General features: G+C 41.8%; 1 protein-coding gene across 1 annotated transcript in view; it reads right to left on the bottom strand.

Moving 5' to 3' along the window:
• ric1 (RIC1 homolog, RAB6A GEF complex partner 1) overlaps positions 1-22842 on the bottom strand; it is a 146757-nt gene that overhangs the window by 47287 nt on the left and 76628 nt on the right. Inside the window, exons 3-4 of the mRNA XM_084324223.1 lie at positions 3388-3467; positions 1461-1568 (exon numbers count right to left, since the gene is read on the bottom strand). Of these exons, the coding sequence (XP_084180349.1) occupies positions 1461-1568; positions 3388-3467 (188 nt within the window). The remainder of the gene's footprint in view (positions 1-1460; positions 1569-3387; positions 3468-22842) is intronic.

The following is a 22842-nucleotide window of genomic DNA, read 5'->3' as shown; positions in this document are numbered from 1 at the left end:
TTCAACTTAGATGTACTATATCCATAAATATCAATTAACATAAAGTATATAATATACATAACATTGATTGATTGATTGAATGAAAACTTTATTAACAGATTGCAGAATGGGTACAATACAGTACAGCTCAATACACACAATTGTTAAGGGGATGCAGACCAGAGAAAGACTTTCGTCTATAATAGAGGCTTATTCGAAGTATTCTCATGACGTGGTATGACATCAATAAATATGGCACAATAACACAAGTCATAGGTTAATGAGCTAATTTAATGATTACAATCACCTGTTTGGTAACCAAGACATCTGCTATATCTAATATAAATATACCATTTGGTGGATTGCCATTATGCAAAATATATGTTTCTGGTATGGGAAACACCAATGGGAATCGAACCCCATACTCCTAGCATTGTTAGTGCCTTGCTCTCCTCATTGAGCTACACAGGGAAAGGAACCCGCTAAAGCATACCTATTGCATACCTATTGACCTACACAGAACAACATTTGATCACAAAGCCAAAATGTCACACCATTTTCAGAGGCAGTTGGTTGTGTGTACGCCAGCTTGTGTTTAATTTGTGAGGTGGTTTGAAGGAGAGCAAATCCTTATCTCCATAAACATGTCAACACTGAGAGGGCAGCAGTAGGCAGGACTAAACATATAACATGTCAACACAGAGGCAGGACTAAACATATAACATGTCAACACAGAGGGGGCAGCAGGCAGGACTAAACATATAACATGTCAACACAGAGGGGGCAGCAGGCAGGACTAAACATATAACATGTCAACACAGAGAGGGCAGCAGGCAGGACTAAACATATAACATGTCAACACAGAGAGGGCAGCAGGCAGGACTAAACATATAACATGTCAACACAGAGAGGGCAGCAGGCAGGACTAAACATATAACATGTCAACACAGAGAGGGCAGCAGGCAGGACTAAACATATAACATGTCAACACAGAGAGGGCAGCAGGCAGGACTAAACATATAACATGTCAACATTGACCGCCGGGAATTAGCCGGGGCCCCGCTCTAGCACTGCCACGCTTTAAAAGATAGGAGTGGATCACCTTGTTTGTAGAGATATAACTAATACTATATTATAGCTATGGATATAATACTATGGCCCCATTTGACATCACCTATCTATCGTTCAATATGTGAAAAAAAATGCATTTTTCCATCCATATGTTCCAGTGTTATACCGTGGTGAATATAAGTATGGTTTTAGAGCGATCTAGGGTAACTCCCGAAATACTGAGTTATAGCCGTATACGTCAATTCCACTATAGACGTTGCCATTTCTTGCCTGTATACGTGTGAGGGTGTGTTGCTTGAGGGAGAGAGAGAAAGAGCGAGAGAATGTATACTAAGTGTGAGTGATGGTGTGCAATTGTGTGCATTTATTTTTTATTTAACCTTTGTGTGTGTGTGCGTGCGTCTGTGTACCTGGTGATGGGAGCCTCCAGATCCACAGGTTTCTTCATCTCCAGAGACAGAGCCGGGGCACATTGTTCCTCCTTATAGCCCGGCGTCACCTTCACGCGGGGGCTTCCCCTGTAGAAGACCCATGTTAGTGCTTAGAGTGGTTGTTTTCTGGGTCAGTCCACAGTGAACGAGATTGAAAGTGTTGAATACGCAGTACGGAAACATTAGCTAGAGCCAACAGGAGAACCTTTTCCAAACATCACTCTTACAAGTTCAAACTTGGTCAAACTTTTGACACTCTGACGTGCCATCTTGTAACACACACACACACAGTTCACAAGAAACATGATTACGTGGATTATTGGATGGACACTCTGAGGCACCATCTGATAATGATTAGATTTGAATCCAATAACTTAGTCTCAACATCCGATGCATCATAAAGTCTGACATTTTGACCACAGTTGCAATTCATTTGAAATTATATTACACAAACACACATCCATTTAGATTAATATCAATTGTCAATTTGAAAGATTGATGCAGTTGTATTTTGAAACTGATAAGATTCATAAGGCACTGATTGTTTTGTAACTAATGTGCTTGCCAAGTCAAATCCAGCGTTAACTGTTCATAACCTTACGCTAGAAAATACCTTTATGTTATTATGTGGACTAACCTCAACCCTGAATCAGACACTCTCTCTGTCTTTGTCTCTCTCGGTCTCTCACCATCCCTCCCTCAGGTCCTTAGTGTGATAGTAATGTGGTCTAACCTCACCTCAGCCTGGGGTTGTGTGGCTTGTGTGACTCACAGTATTCATCAGTGCCCATAGAAAACACACACACAGGCCTCAGAGGCAGCTGTAAAGGCGGGAGGCTAGCTTAAAAAAAATTGAGCACTGCAGCCTGTGATCCTCAGGTAAAGAACAAAATGTTTGTTTGCTGTAGTTGACGTTTGGAGAGATGTGTGTGATGGAATTCTGTCCTGGCTTTGAAAGAGGGCACTTGAGTGTTATAGGGTTAGAAGCAAGTAAATGAAACATCTTTGTAAATATAGTAATTAGGGCTGTCAGTTTATCGCGTTAATTAGATTAATTAATTACACAGCAAATTATCGCGTTATGAAAATTAACTCAAAATTACTAAATTATTATTAGAATTTTTTTTATAATATATATTTTTTATCTCATTCATTCCATAAGAACGTAGAATACACATTTACAGACTTTTTTTTAATATGGTCCATTTGCATGTTCTTGGTATCCGATTCTAGGGACATTTATGGATCTCAGGGAATGTATTCCCAGTGTCAGAAATACTGTGTCTGTTACTAGGCTTGAATAAATTGTAATGAACCAAATGAGAATATCAATAGAATTTTTTTTTATCTTTGACTGAATAACACCATGCTCAAATTGACCAGACCTGAAAAATCTAAGCAAATTAATAGATGGAAGATGATTAAACAGACGGTTTTGTAGATACAGTACTGAATTCACATGCAATTTGAAATATGATTATAGAATATAGAATATCAGGCATAAAATGGTTATGCGATTAAAATGCGATTAATTAGATTAATTTATTACAAATCCTGTAATTAATTAGATTAAAAAAATGTATCGCCTGACAGCACTAATAGTAATATAACCTTGTGTTTATGTGTATGTAGATATGTGTAGGGCTGTACTGGATGCCAGTCTTTGACCAAGGGACTAGACTGGTAGTAGCGCAACTGCTGATAAATCCTTTTTGAAACGCTCACTCACACACAAGGGTTGATGATGTCACAATGCAGCATCATGCAGCTGCATTCTGTCTTACACACTGGCTAGATGTTGTGTCTTTTGTGATTAAATTAAATGTTTGTCTAGAAATCTAGCTCAAACAGAAGGCTCGCTCTGGAATCCAGTGAGAGAGGTGGTGTGCGCGTGTGTGTGTCTCACCTGGGGTATAAAGGCTCGTATAGGTACTTGTCCTCTCCTCCCCCCAGCACGTCAAAAAGCAGGATGTAACCCTTGGCAGCCTGCACACAGAAACAACATTATCAGCAATTAAAAACACACATAAAATAAAGAGAGGGAGAACATAAAGGACAACATCACCAAAACAACACAGCAACATTGTTATTGACATTTTCAAAACAGAGAGGGAGAGAAAGATCAGCAGCACTACACTGAAAATTCACCTGGTGCAGCAAGAGCCCACCCTCTCATTTGACCCCCATGTCCGCTCCATTGTCAAAACTTCATATTTTCACCTCTGCAACATCGCCAAAATCCGTCACTGCCTCTCCCCCCCTGCTGCTGAATCCCTCATACACGCCTTCATCTCCTCCCGCCTGGACTACTGTAACTCCCTCCTCACTGGCATCACCTCCCGCTCCCTCCATAAACTTCAGATGGTCCAAAACTCAGCCGCCCCCGCCTCCTCACTAATACCCGGTCCCGCGAACACATCACTCCTGTCCTCCACTCCCTCCACTGGCTCCCGATCAAGGAACGCATCAACTTCAAAACACTACTCCTCACCTTCAAAGCCCTCCATAGCCTGGCCCCCCCCTACCACCCCACCCGTTCCCTCCGGTCCTCTTCCACTCTTTCCCTCACTGTCCAGTCATCCAAACTCAAACGTTTCGGTGACCGGGCATTCTCACGAGCTGCACCCAGACTCTGGAACTCCCTCCCTCAGACCATCAGAGACTCTCCCTCACTCTCCACCTTCAAATCCAGACTCAAAACCTACCTGTTCTCCCTAGCATTCAACCTTCCTTACCCATAACCACCCTCCTCCGCTCCAACCCACCACCATTTTCCCCTGCCCTACGTTCTTTCCTCTTCTGCCCCCCCCCCACCCCCCCTTGGTTTTCCCTTACTCTCTTCCCGACTGTCTCCCCTACTCACTCCCGTATTTGTTATCCGTTACTCGTGGTTTTATGTTCCTGTTTTTTTTTTTCCCCTGTGTATTCTTATTGTTCTCCGTTTCCCTGTGGTTCTATGTTTCTTTGTTTTCTTCGTTTCTTTTTTGCCTATTGTCAGCGACTTTGGGTCTTTGAAAAGCGCTATACAAAATAAATGAATTATTATAAAAAAGATTTAAGAGAGGGGTAGTGAGTGTTGAGGGATGTACCGTCTGCTAGTAGGTGAAAGGGATTGTGTGGCGATACGTCTCATCTTATTACATCTAAACCAGACAGACAGAAAAACGGACTAACAACCCTTTCAAATCCCATGTTCACCCAACGTTACCTTTTCAGAGAATTAAGGAGAGAGCGAGAGCAAGAGCGAGATAGCTCAGTATGGTGTGTGTACTGCTAATAATACAAGGAGACTGTGTGATGCTGCTACTACTGTACTGTTCCACCTGAAACCAATCCTTTGTTCTGTCATCAATAGTTGCCACTACGAGCATTATCAACACTGATCAAGAGCCTCTGACTGCATACAGATCACAAACAGTGTTTCAGTTGGATGTAGTTTGGTATTTAGAGGTGGGGAGTGGGGACTTGGGTTGCACCCTTGAAAATGTCTTGTTTGATGAAAAAGTGCCATCTGGTGGTTGACCCGATTATTTTATATTACCATTGTTTGCGTGGTGATACCATGCATACCATACATCATACCATACATGACCACATCATGTTAGCTAAATAGGGCTCCAAATTTCAGATATTTTTAAAGGAAAACGACTGCAATGTTTTATATCCAACGGTTAGCAGTGTTTTGTCAAGCTACATTTGAAGCTAACTTAGTTCATTTAGGCTAATGTTAGCAAGTGTAAATGTAGCTGTCATCAATCAGCTAAGCTGGCTAGCTAACATCTGTGAACTAAAGTTCAGACATTTTGTGTCTCATTTGTTATTATTAAATTGTTTATTATTTTATGAGATGCAAAAAAAAATCATTATATCAGCCATTGGTCGACTGGTCAAACACTAGCATCATGAAATGATTAAATGTACAGCGATTATGATCCTGTATTTGTTGGTTTTGGTGGAGTGACTTTGTAAAGGTTGTGTGTAGTAGTGAGGGAAACACCCAGCAGTGTGGACCCACTGCTGCTAAATGACTGGAGAGAAAACACTGCCTGTAAGTCAGACAGTGCAGGCTGCTCCTATTGCTATACCGCTGCTCGTCAAAACACAGATTCACTACTATGGACACAGACGTGATAAGAGGAAGTTAAAACAGCCTTCCAGTGAAGCAGGCTCTTCGGTAATACACTACTTGTAACTAGGCCTCAAACATTTCACGAAAACTATTTCTTGTCCATCCCTGATCACCCGTCCATCCATCCGTAACACACACACACACACACACACACACACACACACACACACACACACAAAGCGCTGAGGGAGGAAAGTACACTTGAGCCAGGAGGGGGGTAACATGAGACAACACTGCATCTAGTCAGCGATTACGTGTCACACTTTCACAATAGCCGTGCTGAGTATTAACTCATTGAGCACCACGCTCTTTTCCCATATTTACTCAGTCAATGGCGCCAGCGTTTATGAATGTATCTGTGTGTGTGTGTGTGTGTGTGTGTGTGTGTGTGTGTGTGTGTGTGTGTGTGTGTGTGTGCACGCATGAGCGGAAAAGACCAGATGACATGAGTTTGATAGTATTTACAGAGGATTGCCAGATAATGTTGATATTTAAATGTTAAAAAAAATGATACAAAATAAATGTACATGATCATGCAACATAAATAAATTGTTGTAGGAACGGTTTGGGAGAGGGAGGGGTTTTAGATTGTGTGTTATGAAGTTTAGAGAGAGAGAGAGAACAAATTTAACTCTGGCCTCTCTAAGTGTGTATTCTTCAACGTAATAGCTTATATACTTGAAATGTACTGAAAAAAATTTATATATATGTGACACAAAAATGCGGATTTCAGAGTGAGATTTCTGTTTCAGTGGCACAGACTGAAGCACTTATTAAAAATAAAACCGAGCTGCACTCACAAATCGTGCCCATTTGAGAGAGACACACACACACGGGAACAAGAGGCAGGCTTCATATACCCAGAACAAGTGTTCAAAACAGCTGTTACCATGGTGATGTCAGGGAGCGTAAATCTCTTTACCAGTAACCGTAAACTGAAGCTGGAATAGTAATTATAAATAGTCAACCTCCATTACAGCCCTCTCAAATAATCCTACTGAAGTAGACAAATCATTATATTGTAGGGATGGGCAAAACTCACAAAATTGCCATTTAATAGTCACTGGGAACTATTAGAATACAGAACCTACATTCCACCATATAGATTTACTGTAGCTCATAGCACTGGAGGACATAAGTAGGGTCAAACCTGGGTCAAGGGGTGGTGCACCAGGTCTTTAGCAAATATACAGAGAAGGCCAGAAGTGTCGGACAGAGTTGGGCCTCGACATATCTCAAGATGTCTGGGTAACATGTCTTAATAATATACCAGTCCTCAATTAATGTAAGACACAATTTGTTACAATTCAAAGTGGTAGGGAGATTACAATATTCAAGTGTTAACTGTTAACACATTCAACAATGACCGTGCTGAGTATGAAAGAAAAACAACACTATTTTGTACCGTGCAGACCCAACCAGAAATATCCAGACTCCAAGCAGTTGGAACTGGTGCCAGTGCCCAGGAATAACCTTTTTTGATATTTTGTAGTGTGGTGGGCAGTGGTGGGCAGTGCCGGGCCAGCCGTAGTGCACTGCTACACCACTGATCTGGGGCACAGTGTCGCCTCACAGCAAGAAGGTCCATGGTTCGATTCCCGTTTGGGGACCAGGTTTCCGCATTGCCAGGTACCCAGGTGGGGTATCTCCCAGGCCTTTCTGTGTGGAGTTTGCATATTCTCCCCGTGCTCGCAAGAGTTTGCCGGCTGATAAGAGAAACCCAATGGAAAAACATGCACAACAGATCGCTAACGCTGTCGCGTCCCTGACGAAGACAGGCAGGAGCACTTGGATAGGTCCCCGGGGGCGCGGTCCCTCGCCGATGCCCCCATCTGCTCCCGGCTGCCCTTGGGGGGAAGGACGACAGGATGGGTCAAGTTGCAGAGACTCAATCGCATCGGCGATCCAACAATTGCATGTGTGTGTTATGCGTGCCAAATAAAGACTTCTCCAAAGTCCTGCATTATTATTATTATTGATCAAACACAAAACAGACATAGAATAGAGCCAATGGGATCTATTGAGGAGTGTACAGATTTTGAAAGCTCATTTGATTTAGCGTTGAGAAAAAGAAATAATAATAATAAAAAAAATAGGTCTTTCAATCTGTCACGTGTGTCACTATGGGTCTCTGGGGAATGCAGGGGCTCTGCAGGGGCTCAATCAAAGCAGAGATATGACCATGGACCAATGGATTAGTGGTTCATAAGTCACCATCTCTTTGGCATTGAATTGCAAGTTGCAACACCAACATAGCTAACATGTTACAAATCCTTGTCTCTGCTACCATTATTGCTATTGGCATACAGGATTGACAGACAAACAGAGACGAGAGAGAGATGGATGGACAGACAGATGGCACAGCCAGTCAGTCAGTCAGTCAGTCAGTCAGACAAACAGATAGCAGCCATATAGATAAGACAGACAGTCAGACAGACAGACAGCCAAGGAGGCCCAGCAGACCTTCATTAGCATGCACTGGGCTGGCTACAAGAGAGAGTTATGCCAATGACATCGCCAGTGCTTCCTGATGGAAAGTTCAATAAGTTCAAGTTCACCAAATACAATTCTAGCCAGTAAGATTTTGGGTGATTACTGCTTTGCAACCATTTTACAGGCTTTGGTTATTCACCTTATATTTCTAGGCAACAAGGACACCGTCAGCTTGTCAGCATTATCCCACCACAAGCGTGCAACACTATCTAGATATAATCCTGCAAGGTCTGTAATTTTTTCTTTTAAATCAAGAACATTCTTACAAGAATGTGCAAAAAAAAAAAAGCTGTCTGAGAAGTCACTATATATTTGCCACTAAATTCAGCAACCCCATGCAGTAACAACTGCCAGAGTCCAACATAACTACCCCCATTCAAAAGAATGGGAAACCCTCGCGACTGAAAAGACAGCAAGACGTCTGAGCTTTACAGTACACCCAAAGACAGCAAGACTTCTGATCCTCAAAGACAGCAAGACGTCCGAGAGGCCATGTCCAGACTAAAAAAATTTTGGTCGTTTTAGGCAAAGTATTTGATCGTTTGAACCGTTCTGCCACACGGAACTGCGTTCTGGCAGCCTGAAGACGATACTTTCTGATACCAGCTCCCAGAGTGCGCAATTCTGAAGACGCCCACCATTGCGTCACCATCTTTACAAGCGATACGAGTCTTCTCCTGAACCGATGACGCGATAGCACACCTCTCCCTTACGCCGTGTGTGAAAACATCACAACAACAATGTACAGCTATTGAGCTTGATCGGGCTTTTACAGCTTTACATATGCTGTGCTCTCTCTATCTGTCTGAAGCGGAGCGTGGCTCTGCTGTGCTTACACTAGGGGTGGAACGGTTTACAAAATCGACGGTTCGGTTCGTATCACGGTTTTGGGCTAACGGTTTTCGGTTCGGTTCGATATACACTCAAAAATCGAAACATGTGGGCGGCTACGTGGCGTAGTGGGCAAGGCGCTCGCCACGAATGACGGAGACGCTGGGCTTGCCTGTTCGAGCCCAGCGCTCCACATTGCTTTCAGTTTAGCTGGTCGTTCATACTAATACACATTGGCCGTATTAGGGGGTGGGAAACTGATGGGTGGGGATCGGGCGTTGTGGACAGCGACTCCTACAGGTCGGTTGGTGCGCCTGCGCAGTAGAATCAGGAAGTGTCGGGGGCAGCGTGAGCCTCCCACGCGTTACTCCTCGCCACCGAGAGATCGAGCTGCGCAGGTGAAAAGATGAGACTGCTGTTACCTCAAGTACCGGAGGGGACTTGTGCTATGTATGACTTAGTCCACATTGCAGCCGGCTTGTGCAAGAAACAGCGTTCGTGACAGGGGAGGGTTGAATTGGATGATACGAAATTGGGATGGGAGAAAATATAGAAAATGGGAGAAAAAGTAGATAAAAAAAAAAATCGAAACATGCTTCTCATTAAAAAATAATTAAATATTGATCTCGATGCCGTCGTAATCCGTCATTGGCAGATTAAGCATGGCGAGGAATGACGTCTTAATCCGTCAATGGCGGAGAATGGGTTAATATAAACACAAAAAAACAATGTCAACCATGTTTAAATTCCCTGATTGTCAGTTCTTAATGGAAAGATTAGTTTTCCGCTTGAAATTAAAGTGCAGTATTTGAAATACAATGAAAGGAATATGGCTGGATTTCTTATCAAAGGGAAAAGTGTCACTGTTATTTAAAATAAATAAATAAACAAATTAGACCATCAATATAAATTGCAGCATACATCAAACTAACACACACACTGTACTGTTTCAAAACAACACTGCTCTGTTCATTCTATTTTAAAAATACGTACATTATCTGTCTACATTTATTTAGACTAACATTATTTAAATATTGAGTGCAACTGTGGTGGATTACGTAATTCAGTGAGTTGGAACTATCTATGGGGTGGCGGGTCCGGAGGGACATTTTAGCGTGACGGACCATCAGCTCCGGTAACGTTAGAAGTTCATAACATGCAGTGGAAAAGCGGCAATAGTCCCGGTTGGAGTTAGTAAACACAGTTGTATGTTAGCCTTCTTGGATGTTGAATAAACGCCTATCATTGTCTTTAAACACCCCGCCTCTCAGACTCCCATTTTCTCCTCTGCTAGCTAGTAGATAACATTTCATTGACTGTATTAGCTGGCGGGCTACCATAGTTAAAACGTGCGTTGTGTTGTACAAACTGCTAACGTTATAGCTAGATGTGTGTAGGCCTATGTAATGTTAATGGCTATGTTTTTAAAGTCGTAATGAAGATTGATTTATATTGCGCTTGCCATTTAGACAAACTGACTAGCACCTGCAGTGCTGCTGCAGCCAGCACTCACCTCTCCCGGCTCCGTGCCAAATGAAGTTCTCTTTTTTTATTTGCGCATCCCCTGAACCGTACGATACAGACGCCCCGAACCGTGGAGGTCGTATCGAACGGTGTACGGCTCGAATGCGTATCGTTCCACCACTAGCTTACACACAATCCCGACCGAGGCGCACACTAGGGTTGCACATTTGCATGCAAATGCCTTCCTATTGGAGCACAGCGCTGCTGTCAGTGGTGACATTGCGCTAGTTTACCGGAAGCAACCTTCTGGAATGAAGAACAACAAACTAGTCACAAGAGCTAGCATAGCTCGTCCAACGAATGTATGCTAAATGTGCTAGCTAGCTAACGTTAATCAATGAAGATCCTCACTGCGATTAGTTAGTTATCATAACCATCTGCAATCGCAGTGAGGATCTTTATTGATTAACGTTAGCTAGCTAGCACATTTTGCATAGAATAAACTCGGCTAACGTTAGCTTATATAGCTAGCAAACTATAATTCTATTTAAAGCTAGCTAGCTAACGTTAATCAATAAAGATCCTCACTGCGATTGCCGATGGCTGTGATAACTAATGTTATGTGCTACAGTAGCTCCTATCAGTACTGTAGTCATGCCATTGATGCCAACATTCGTTGGACGAGCTATGCTAGCTCTCGTGACTACAGTTCCTTATACGAGCATTAGAAAATGTCCACAATGCTATTCGCAAGAATAGAAAATAAATTGAAAAGCCTAATAATAAGCTATACATAGCCTAAACTGCCGTGCTGAAAGCTAATAAACACAGCATCCTCTGTTGCCTACCCACAACATAAATGAATTGATGTACATGTGCATCTCTATAGCTTAGTCTCAAACATGATTTATACAGAGACATTTGACAATTGTCCATACATACTGTATAAAGACAACGGAAATCTATTTTATTTTTGTTAAACAGCCTACAATATGACATAACCTAGTTCTAGATTATGATAGGCTATAATCAGTCTCACTCATCAAAATGTTTTCTAGGTTATGGTATCTCAAACTAATTAGGCCCTCTGCTATGACAAATGTATAATAATACAACCATACTTTTTCTACCCCTTGAATTTTTTTTTAACTACAGACGTCTGGTGCATTTGGCTCACAGAGTGACTCCCCCCACTCAGAAGCAACCTAACCTCCGCAACTGTTTTGAGAGCAAAAAAAGTTCTCCAGCATTTTGAATGCTATTGCTTTTAATTTAATTTATTTATTCTTGTCATTGTTCATTGTTGTGTTTTAAAATAAAGAACAATAATGACATCTGAGAGTGTTTCCCCGATTTTGAGGAAAAGTATCGAAATTCATATTGGTATAGTATCGAAACTAAAATGTTGGTATCGTGACACTGACAACCCTAGCGCACACACATGCTCACACACGCGCTGTGCTCTCTCTGTCTGAAGCGAGCGGGGCTCTGCTGTACACACTCCCAACCTTCAGTTGATCATGACAAATCCTCTCTTACCTTGACGATTAAAAAGCCTCCATAATTTAGTAAATAAAGCTGTAGCCAGCCAGCTAGCATTGATGCTATTCAAAATGCTATCCACATTAGCTAAATAGCTAACCAACTAAATACAATAGACAGTGGTATCCTGAGGTAACATTATGACAACGTTTGCTAGTCGAAATGACTGGACACAGGGACAAGTTAAACATCAATCAATACATTTATTCCAACAGGTACTTTTAGCTGCATGAGAGTTGCAGTCTTTCTCTCCTCTCCTATGGAAACTAATGACGTTACGTTGGCTCGAAAAGCACAGAACCGGCCGACACAAGTTAAGCTGCTAGCAACAGACACTATAACACTTCCGGTCGGGGGTTTTCAAAATAAAAGAAACAGGAAAGACATTTATTTTGTAAATTTGTGGCATGCACTTATTATCTTGAGACGTTTTAGTTTTTACGGAAACCTTAAAACGAAAACGAAACAGATCAAAATCGTTTTAGTCTGGACAAGGCCTTACAGTACACCCAAAGACAGCAGGACTTCTGAGCTTCACAGTACACTCAAAGACAGCAGGACAAGCTTTAAATGTGCTGTATAAGCTCGCTGAAGTCATGTAACAAAGTTTCTACATGGAAAGAGCTAGTTCATCACATTCATACTGCTGCTATATATAGTGTGGAACACAAACAGCAAGGGACGTTCTCTCTACTGGCCCACTTACTGCAGCCTACAGCCTTCTGGAAGGAGAGATATGGTCGAAATATAAACATAGTACTGTGTAGCTGTAGTCTGTATCTGAACCCGTAGCATTGAAGCAGAGGTCCATCATTTCAAATCAAATCTCTCTTTTCTCCATACACTTCACTTACAATCTGTGTGTGAGGAATTGACATTATGCAATTTATTTTTAGATGAAAACCCCTCATGAACAACTCGAGTTAACACTAGTGATAGATCGATTAATGTGTGCCAATCGCGCAAGTGTCAATTGATTCCAAAAAAATTATTTTTATTTTCAATAAATGTATTTAGTTTGATAAATTTGTTTTCATATATTAAAGTAATATGTAGAGGCCTAGAGTGCAGATCTACTAAAGAAAATAAATGTTTTTGTGTCCCAAAATGTTGCCCTACTCTATATGGGCATCTTCCTTTGAAAAATCCATATAGATCGAACACCATTGTCAATCTACATAACCCCAAGCCTGTTGACTTAACCATCTGTCGCCTCAAACTACTTCCCTTCGGCAACAATGGGTCATGGCTTGTAGAAGCGAGTGGTAGACATAGATAATAAGCCATCCCGGTTAACAATGGGATAACTTTGACAGTAGACTCATAGAAGGATTGCCTCATAAAACAAAGCTCTGGTAGTAACAGCCGTGTGGAGGAGTTATTGTTGAGTTGGGGCCGAGGCAGAGGGTCATGCTCTGTAATGCCCTTCCTGTTATTGGGGAACTTGGCGGGGCTGGGGAGGCTAGACGGGACTGGGCTTGTGTCTGCTGCTCTCCGTCACTTCACTGTTCGAACCTCTGAGCTGGTCCCAGGCCAAGACCCCCCCCCCCTCCTTCTGGTTTGGATGGAAGACAGGCTTGGACAAGTGAAGGGCATTTAATAGAGGATGATGGTTGTCCACACTGCTGCTGTCAGACAAAAACCTTGGATCTCCAGTGTCAGTTTTTTAGAGATTACAGTTAAGGAGTTAAGAGGATTTCACGTGACATCAATGATAGTGCTGTGGAGTGGGGAAATATTCTGCACAGAGGCTGAACCTATTCAGGGTATTTCCTGGGTTTTAGAGAGGTTTATAACATACAGCTATTGGAAGCCACTGATAAACCTCAAGCATGGAAAATATACTGCTTTGGAATTTGCTCAAAAACCTGACCAATTGCCTGGTGAATCTAGATAGCTCAGCGCTTGTAGCTCATCTTTGGAAGTAGCCAATGTAATAATGTCTCCCATTGAAAAAAATATAAAGATAAGAAAAACAGCCATCCTGAACTGAACATGCAAGTCACGTCAGCGGCTTAAGCCCCCATATACAGTAGCTCCAACTGGACCTGTTTGAATGCCAGGGCCTTTCCCACAGAAGCCACATATTCTTTCCAGTGTGCCTTGGTTCCCAGAGGGCTGAAGCCTGCGTACTGTACCTTCAAAGGCATGTCGTTTATGTAAGGCGGGGAAGCTCATTAAAGCATAAAAGAGAAGAAGGCTGTTCCCTCTTTTCCCCCCTGCGGCAGATGAGGGGGAGGAACGAACAATGTTTGGCCACCTGGGGTTGGGTGGTGAGCTACAATAGTTTGAAATGGCTCTTTTATTCTCACCTCCTCTTCTATTTTGTATGTGGTTTTGATGGTGCCACATGCATGAAAGATGCATGCAGAGATGAGAGGAAATGGGAGAGAAGAGGAAGCAGCTAGGTTTGAAATGCTGCTCTCATTGCCGGGATTCTTTCACAGTAGGTGAAGCGCATCTTAGGATAAAAATGTCATACTTACAGCAGATCATTTTAGGGTCGGGATAATCCAAAATGCAAGGCAGTGCCTTGTTGTTTTTTCTTGTGCAATCCTTCCAATCCTTTTTACCCAACATTTCCGTAATATGGCGATTCTCAAATATTTTCAGCCTGGGATCAGAATTGAACCTTTCTCCCCTCCCTGGGACCAAACATATTCAAAATAACGACTCTTGTCATTATTAAAGTGTTTCTTTAAATCCATAGTTTAAAGAAACACTGCTATGTGGCCTTCGCCTCATAAGGGGGGGAGCATTCAAAAGGTTGAGGCGTTGCTGTAGAAACAAAAAGGGAGAGGAAGAACACCAGAAGTAAGCTCTGCTTTTGTTCAGACTTGCCTGAAGGATGAAGGATGTGGTGTTTTTTGCTGGGAAAGTGTTGAGGTGGCAAAAAACAAACTAGAGGTATTGTTAAGTTGCACCGCACGCTGTGTCGTGGCATGCAGATGTAACATAGGAGACCGTTTAAAATGTTACCACTGCAGAATAGAAATCAACTGTGTTGGGAATTAGTTTAAAGGCAAGGTGTGCTCAGTGCCTCCCCCTCAAACCAACAGTAGTTTCAGCTCGAGAGGGAGGAGGGAGCCACGGCGCTTTCCTCCAGTTATTTTGAATCGTCTTTGGTAACTTGTAGAAGATGACAGAAAGGTCCTCTCCGACCTTTGGTTGAGAAGAACAAAAACAAATTCAGTCGTCACCAGTCATCTTATGATGCAGTGTTTCCCATTAATTACCTAGACTGTGGCGGCCACAGTTTTATAATGAACCAAAAAAATATACAAAAAATATATATATATTCTTTTTTACAATATTTTTTTTATATAAAGTTTGCCAATAGGGATGTATCAGTAGTATTGGCAGTGGTAGTAGTCGTAATAGTAATCCAGTATATATATTTTTTTTTCTAAAAAGTAAACACAGGTAACCACTTTTGCTTCATTTCTTTGATGGCTCAAATGTATGCTCTAGTCCAGTGGTTCCCAAACCTCTCCTCGAGACACTCCAGCCGTTCCATGTATTTGTTAAATTCCACCACCAGCACACCTGATTCAACTAATAAAGGGCTAGTTAAGTTGAATCAGGTGTGCTGGTGGTGGAATTTAACAAATACATTGAACGGCTGGGGTGCTTCGAGGAGAGGATTGGGAAGCACTAGTCTAGTCGATTTTGTGTTTTGAGCACAAAGTTCATCATAGATCTAGCCTCTTTATTTTGCTCTCAAAGTGCACCAGATAGATGCATTCAACTTTAAAATGTAGAAAAAAATTAAAGAAGTTACCGGGGGGGGGGGGGATGCCCCCGGACCCCCCTAGAAGGGCCAAGGTTCACCCACCACAGTCTCACAAAATCCTGTGGGAAACACTGATGTTATATTATATATCTTATATGATTTCAATATCAATAAAAATAATCGTGATTTTTGCCACAATCGAGCAGCCCTAGGTGAAAGGCCCCGTTAATAACCTTTTCCCTCCATGTTATATTAGTTAATCATTCATGTCTGCAGGGAGGCCCACATTTCGTCTGCACTGACCACAGCGTTAAATTCCTGGTCCATGAAAAATTTACTTGGCAAATAAAGTTGGGTTGTGATTGCACTGAGAGCAGCACAGTCGTTCCACAATCCCTATCCCTCGCTCCACGAGCTGAGGTCATAGTGAGAGGCTAAAAGCAGAGGAGGAAACACTGTGTAGCCTCGGAGAGAAACCCAGGAGGGCAGAAAAAGAATTAAATGGCAAGAAGCATTTCCCCTCTGAAGAGCTCCGTCCTCTCCAAAACTCCTCAAAGACACACAAGCCGCTGATTCGCTCTATGTCATACACGCACACTCACATTCACATTCAACAGCTCCTCGCCGACAGACACAAACAAGAGCACTCCTCTAAAGATAGAGCTGGTGGTGGTTTAGGAGGGTGATTACGTTTGGCCCCTGGGCCTGCAGGGCGTTAGTCAACAGTCGAGACATCTGGAGAACAGCTGGGGGGTTGTGGCGACTAGGGACCGATGCCTGGGCTAATCTGCCTGTTATTGCAGCACAGGCCCACATTCCCTGAGTCTATCCACAGACCCAAGAAACATCTAAAAAACACTAGAAAGAGCAGCCAGGGTGGAAAAGTTCGTAGAGTTCCTCTGAGGCAAAAACACTATTTCCACTGACCCTGCATAACATGGTCATGGCCCAGGGCTTAAATAAACGTTCAGTACCCGATCTAATTATGAGAAATCCAATATTTCAAGGAATGGCCACGTGTCCTTTATAATACATTAGTTGTATAGAGGAATGACACTTGTAATATAGTGCTCAATTGTATATTAAATGAGATTGGATACATAGTTTGAGTAAAATGCTGAATTTAGTGACAATACAGGAGTATTCAGAAAAGATTAAGGTGATCTCCAATGGATATTCTAGGTATAGAAAAGATCTACATCAAAACGAACACAAGCTTAATACCGTCCAAGAAAACTAACTTTGCACCACTAGGCTACTCTCAAATTCCACACTTTCTAACACGGATAAGGTTAAGAGGAGAGAGAATCAAGCCTGGATTCGACAGATCTGTTACTGGAAGGCCAGGAAGAGTACATGGAGCCTAGTCAGCTACTAGACAGGGGCATGGTGGGAGAGGTGGGAGGGGGTAGGGTCCCACCTAAGCCCTCAATCGCATGCTATGCCTCTGGAATGTAAACTCTACAGCGATTTTCAGACATAACAGCTCAAGTGAGCTGGGTTTTTTCCTTTATGTGTATGTCTGGTTAGCTAGTTGGCCCCTTCCATCCTATACGATAAGACGGGTTTGTTTGCAGACAGTCAAAACTGATGCGTTGTAGATAGACGCCCTCAATTCAACCGATTCCATTGTGTTATCAGAACACAACAACACCGCAATCTACAGCCTCAGTATCTGTGCTGTACGGAAGACTCCAGCAGCAGAACTAGGCTGATAACAGTGGAGCGTGCAGAGCAGCTGTGGAGGAAGTCTGTGTGATCATCCCCTGTATTCACTCAGCAGTGTCTCACCCCCATATTCACTCACTGTGCCAATGATTTTGGTGGTATGTGCTATTGCACAGATGTGCGTCCCTTAGTATGCACTAGGGGTGGGACGGTACGCAACCGAACCGTGTACCGTTCGGCACGACCTCCACGGTACGGGGCGTCTGTGTATTGTACGGTTCCGGGGATGCGCAAATATAAAAAAAAAACGTCATTTGGCACGGAGCCGGGAGAGGTGAGCGAGCGCTGGCTGCAGGCAGCAGCAGCAGCACTGCAGCCAGGTGCTAGTCAGTTTGTGTAAAAATGGCAAGCACAATATAAATCAATCTTCATTACGACTTTAAAAACATAGCCATTAACATTACATAGGCCTACACACATCTTAGGGCTGTACGCTAAGCTTTTTCACTAGGGGCACACTTGCCCCTAAATGAGAAATTTAGGGGCAAATAATATTTTTTAGGGGCAAATTTTTAAATAACTATTTTACCATTATAGTAGGGCTGGGCGATATGGCCTCTAAATGATATTGCGATATTTTTTGGCCATATCACGATACACAATATATATCGCAATATTTTGACATTTCCTAAAGCACTTAAAAATGCTTGATTTAACCCTTTGATGCATACAGTCACGCCAATATGATGATTATAATAAGTCCCTGCAACATATGTTTGCATTATTAAACCATGAAGATGCTTTAAAAAATAATTTAATGAAAATGTACTAAGAGTAGTCTACTGACACACTAATAAAAAAAATTATTTACATCTAAGACTATTTATATAAAAACTCTTGGGTGCCCTTTTTTTTGCACAGTACTGTGTTTTCTATCCACTTTAGCCAAACACACACACACATATATATATATATATATATACTACTGTGAGAAAATAATAATTACACACAAAGGGATAATGGCTTATAGCAGACTTAATGATTTTAGAATATTTCAGATAATGAAATTAAATGTTTATCATCAACTATCCAGTTAGTATTTGTACTGTCTGTAACGTTTGGCTACTTTAAATCATTGAATGTAGAGAGAGAGCGAGAGAGAGAGAGGGGGCGAGAACGCACAAGAGAGCCAGCCCCCCCCCCCCGGGTTTTGTTCTAGGTTCGCGTTTTGATCGTCTAAGCTGCCGTAGGTGATGACGTCACACTCGAATGTAAACAGGAAGAGTCTAACACGGAGATGGAAAGTCACAGTGGTCGATGATATACAGAAACGAATAACTAATAAATATGAAGTTATGTTTAAACTTCTGTTGTCAAGCGTTGTCACTTGTCAATATAACCCACCCCCTTTCCTCACTTTTCCACCGTCCCTGCTTCACTCGGGACCACCAGCTAACGTTAGCCCATTGCTCGTGTCAATTAAATTGCATGTTATTAAATGTCCGCGCTGGTCTGTCTAATGAAATTACAACCGCAACATTATGTCGCCTGTACAGCCCTGGTTGTAGGCTAATGTTAGTGTAGTGAAATGCGAATGAAGGGGTGAAATCACTATTCGCAAGCTTGCGAGTAGATATAATTTTTCATTCGCACCGGCCAAATTAGGGGGCAATTTGCGACGATCTCGTCGCAGCGTACAGGCTATAGCGTTAGCAGTTTGTACAACACAAACGCACGTTTTAACTATGGTAGCCCCGCTAGCCCCAGCTAATACAGTCAACAAAATGTTACCGTAGCTAGTTTAAGTTTATTTGGATCCCCATTAGCCACAGCAGTGCTGGGGCTATTCTTCCTGGGGTCCATAACACATAAAATACAGTTACAGACTTATACACTCACAACATTTACATGTCATACAGACAATTAAAACAACAATAAAAACCCTTATACACTCATAACATTTACATGTCATACAGACAATTAAAACAATAAAAACCCTTATACACTCAACATTTACATGTCATACAGACAATTAAAACAACAATAAAAACCCTAATCAAATTCATAATACAATATAAAAATATATACTCCTTATGAATGAATTCATAATACAATACAATAATACAATACAGCATAATATACTATTTAGCTTTTACATACATTATCTATGTTCATATCAGCCAATTATACAATATTTTAAATATATCCCTATCAGACACATGCCTTTTCATCCATATATACCTATCTCTTTATCAGACACATACAGTACTAGCTAGCAGAGGAGGAAATGAGAGTCTAAGAGGCGGGGTGTTTAAAGACAATGATAGGCGTTTATTCAACATCCAAGAAGGCTAACATACAACTGTGTTTTACTAACTCCAACCGGGACTATTGCTGCTTTCGTGCTCCTTGTTGATGTTATGAACTCCTCCTAAGCTGATGGTCCCACACGCTAAAATGTCCGTGGGGACCCGCGCCAACCCATAGATAGTTCCAACTCACCGAATTATGTAATCCACCACAGTTGCACTCAATATTTAAATAATGTTAGTCTAAATAAATGTAGACAGATAATGTACGTATTTAAAAAAAAAAAAAAAAAATAGAATGAACAGAGCAGTGTTGTTTTTAAAAAGTACAGTGTGTGTGTGTGTTAGTTTGATGTATGGTGTCAGTTCGGTCTTTGTGTGCCAAACATTATTTAAGGCTGTAAACACTTCCTCCTCGTGGTAAAATGATGTGCCTGATGTCAAACTGCCTCATTCTTTAAGTTTTTGCATGACTACGTCCTTGAGAATAACTGAAAAGTTGGATTATTTTTAGGCTATATATATTTTATGCCGATTCTGGTATATTTTTATAAAAAACAATACATCGAACCGAACCGAAAACCGTGACCACAAAACCGAGGTACGTACCGAACCGTGAGTTTTGTGAACCGTCCCACCCCTAGTATGCACACACACACACAGCAGTGTTTCCCATTAATTACCTAGACCAGTGGTTCTCAAACTGTGGTACGCGTACCACTAGTGGTACTTGGTGGTACTGCTGGTGGTACTTGAAAACATTTACAAAAAAGCAAAAAAACGTAGAAGCAGGCCAGGCCAGTGTTTCTGGTTGCGGTGGCGCGATAGTTAGATAACCTAAGTGGGGAACAACCAGGAGATCACTGTGACAGAGAGTAATGCAGTCTAAACAGTCATAAATCTTTAATTCAACTTCAGCCTGATCATAACAATTTATTTTTAGATTTTTTTGTAATCTCAGATAAAAAATGAAGTACTCCCACTTTTCTGAAAAGAGTTGGTGTTAAATCTGACATTACAAAAAATCCATCAAAATCTGTATTGCTGCTAATCATTGACACATGCCTAGCCTGTAATAATCCCCCCCAGAAAAATGTACTTTGCATTTGATATATTGAAAATATTTTACTTTTTTTGTGTTTTTTTTAACAATAATTTGTGATGCCATCACACAAACTGGCATTTAAAGGGTAAACATTCAAAAATGTATTGAATATGTGTTTTCTTTTATTTTTTACAATAATTTGTGATCAGAAACACTGGCATTTAAAGGGTAAAATTTCTAAAATTCCTGCAACAGAATGCAGGAAATAAAATTTTTGTAACTAAATGTGTGTGTGTGTGTGTGTGTGTGCGTGTGTGTGTGCGTGTGTGTGTGCGTGTGTGAGAGAGAATGACGGACAATTGCTTGCTGTGTGAGAGAGAGAGAGAGATAGAGAGAGAATTAATGTTAGTTATTATGTTCTCAATGCCCCTTGCATTGTATGAGTTGTGTGGAAGCGTTTGCTAGTTCTAGTGCTATCCCTTTGTACATTGTGGCTGTGTCTGACAAAAGTTAACAATAAATAATGGTATTAGGAATACATTTGCCTCCTGCGTGAACTGTGCATAGCTGAATAGACTGTATTTTAACGCCGGTCATATGGTGGTACTTGGAGAGCCAGCTACGTTCTCAGGCAGCGTTTCCGTTAGCCGGTAATTACCGGTATTTGACCGGCAAAATCTGTTGAAGTCCGACATATTTAATCTCTCCGGTCTTAATGTCCGGTGAAAATAATTCCCTGAGTCTAAGCACAATTTGATTATTTGAATTGTATTAACACTTTGGCTGCCATGGGTTAAATTCATTATCAACCGTAGGTTGCCGGCTCTATTTGTCTATAGAGAAAGTCCCCTTCTTTGCAGGGCTATAACTTTTTAAATTCTATTGCTACATTGCCATTATTAGGGCCCATTCAAAGTGATATATGTATTGTTCATTGTGTAGCAACGTTAAACTTTTTCATTCACATATTCATAGTAAAGTATGGTCTAATGTATAAGTATGTTTTCATCTCTTTCTGCAGCTTTCTCCAGAACGTGATCTATAGCCCCAAATACATTATATTGATGATGCAATACAGTTTTATGGCAATCAGCGCGATATAAAAAATTCCAACTAGACGTACTTCTAGAAGTTACTACACGTCATCTGATGTTGACCGGATGGGCTAGGGGGCGTTTATAATTCCGTGGGCAGCGTTATACCAATCATCTAATGTGGGTCAAATGTTGATAATAGCAGTTAGTATCGAAGACGGTAACTTTACACGCCAAAACTCACCCCAGTCTCCGCGCGCCGTTGGGCGATCATCGTAGAGTAGACATTTTATCATTATGGGATGTAGATTTACCCGGTCCATCTCCAGCTTGTATAATGGTATATACGTCCAAATCATGTTTATCGAGTTATTGGCAATCGATCGCTATGTAGTGTGTTAAGCGATTGCGCCGATCGGCCACCAGATGGCGCTCCTGAACCGCCAGAGAGCTCAGTGGGTCCTCCTGGTGGATCTCAGGCCAGCGGAGGGGACATATGAATCCGATCCCAGATTTTTGAAATATTGACATTAAAGACGCTGTAAGGCGTCTTCGGCAACTTGAGCATGGCCGGGAATGACGTGTTTAGGCGTTTCCCGGCACCCAAAGTGTTAAAATAGGCTAAAATTAAATAGCCTATGCGATGAACGAAACAATCATTACATTTGTTTCATCGTTGCTTCTAATAATGACAACGACGTCGTCAGCGAGAGCTTAGTGCTGGGTGTGCGAACTTTTGTGAAGCTGCAGAGCCGGAGCAGCAGCAGCACAATGCAGTACTCCAGCAGTACTCCAATTCAGCCATTTTCAATTCAATGTTGGGTGGGGGGCGCTGCTGTGCGGTCCCCAGAAAAGAGCCAATAACAGCTGAATCTGCTGCTCTGCATCGACATACTCTCGCAAATAAGTCATTGGGAGGTGGAGAGAGAGAGAGTCGTCACGCAAACCCACGATAATGTTGCCGTCTCTCTGTCAAATTTCTCAGTTCTTCGCTTGATATAATTAATACAAATGTCCAATATAACGGAATTCGTTAGCTCATAAAAATGTGATTATAACAGACTGTTTATTAATGTCGGGCGACTGCCCACAGACACCTATTTGATTTAAAGT

Source organism: Notolepis coatsorum (assembly GCF_963971535.1).
Source record: "Notolepis coatsorum genome assembly, chromosome: 11".
In the NCBI taxonomy this organism is placed as follows: Eukaryota; Metazoa; Chordata; class Actinopteri; order Aulopiformes; family Paralepididae; genus Notolepis; species Notolepis coatsorum.
The sequence above is the reverse complement of the archived record's forward strand: the minus strand, read 5'-3'. Positions and strand labels throughout refer to the sequence as shown.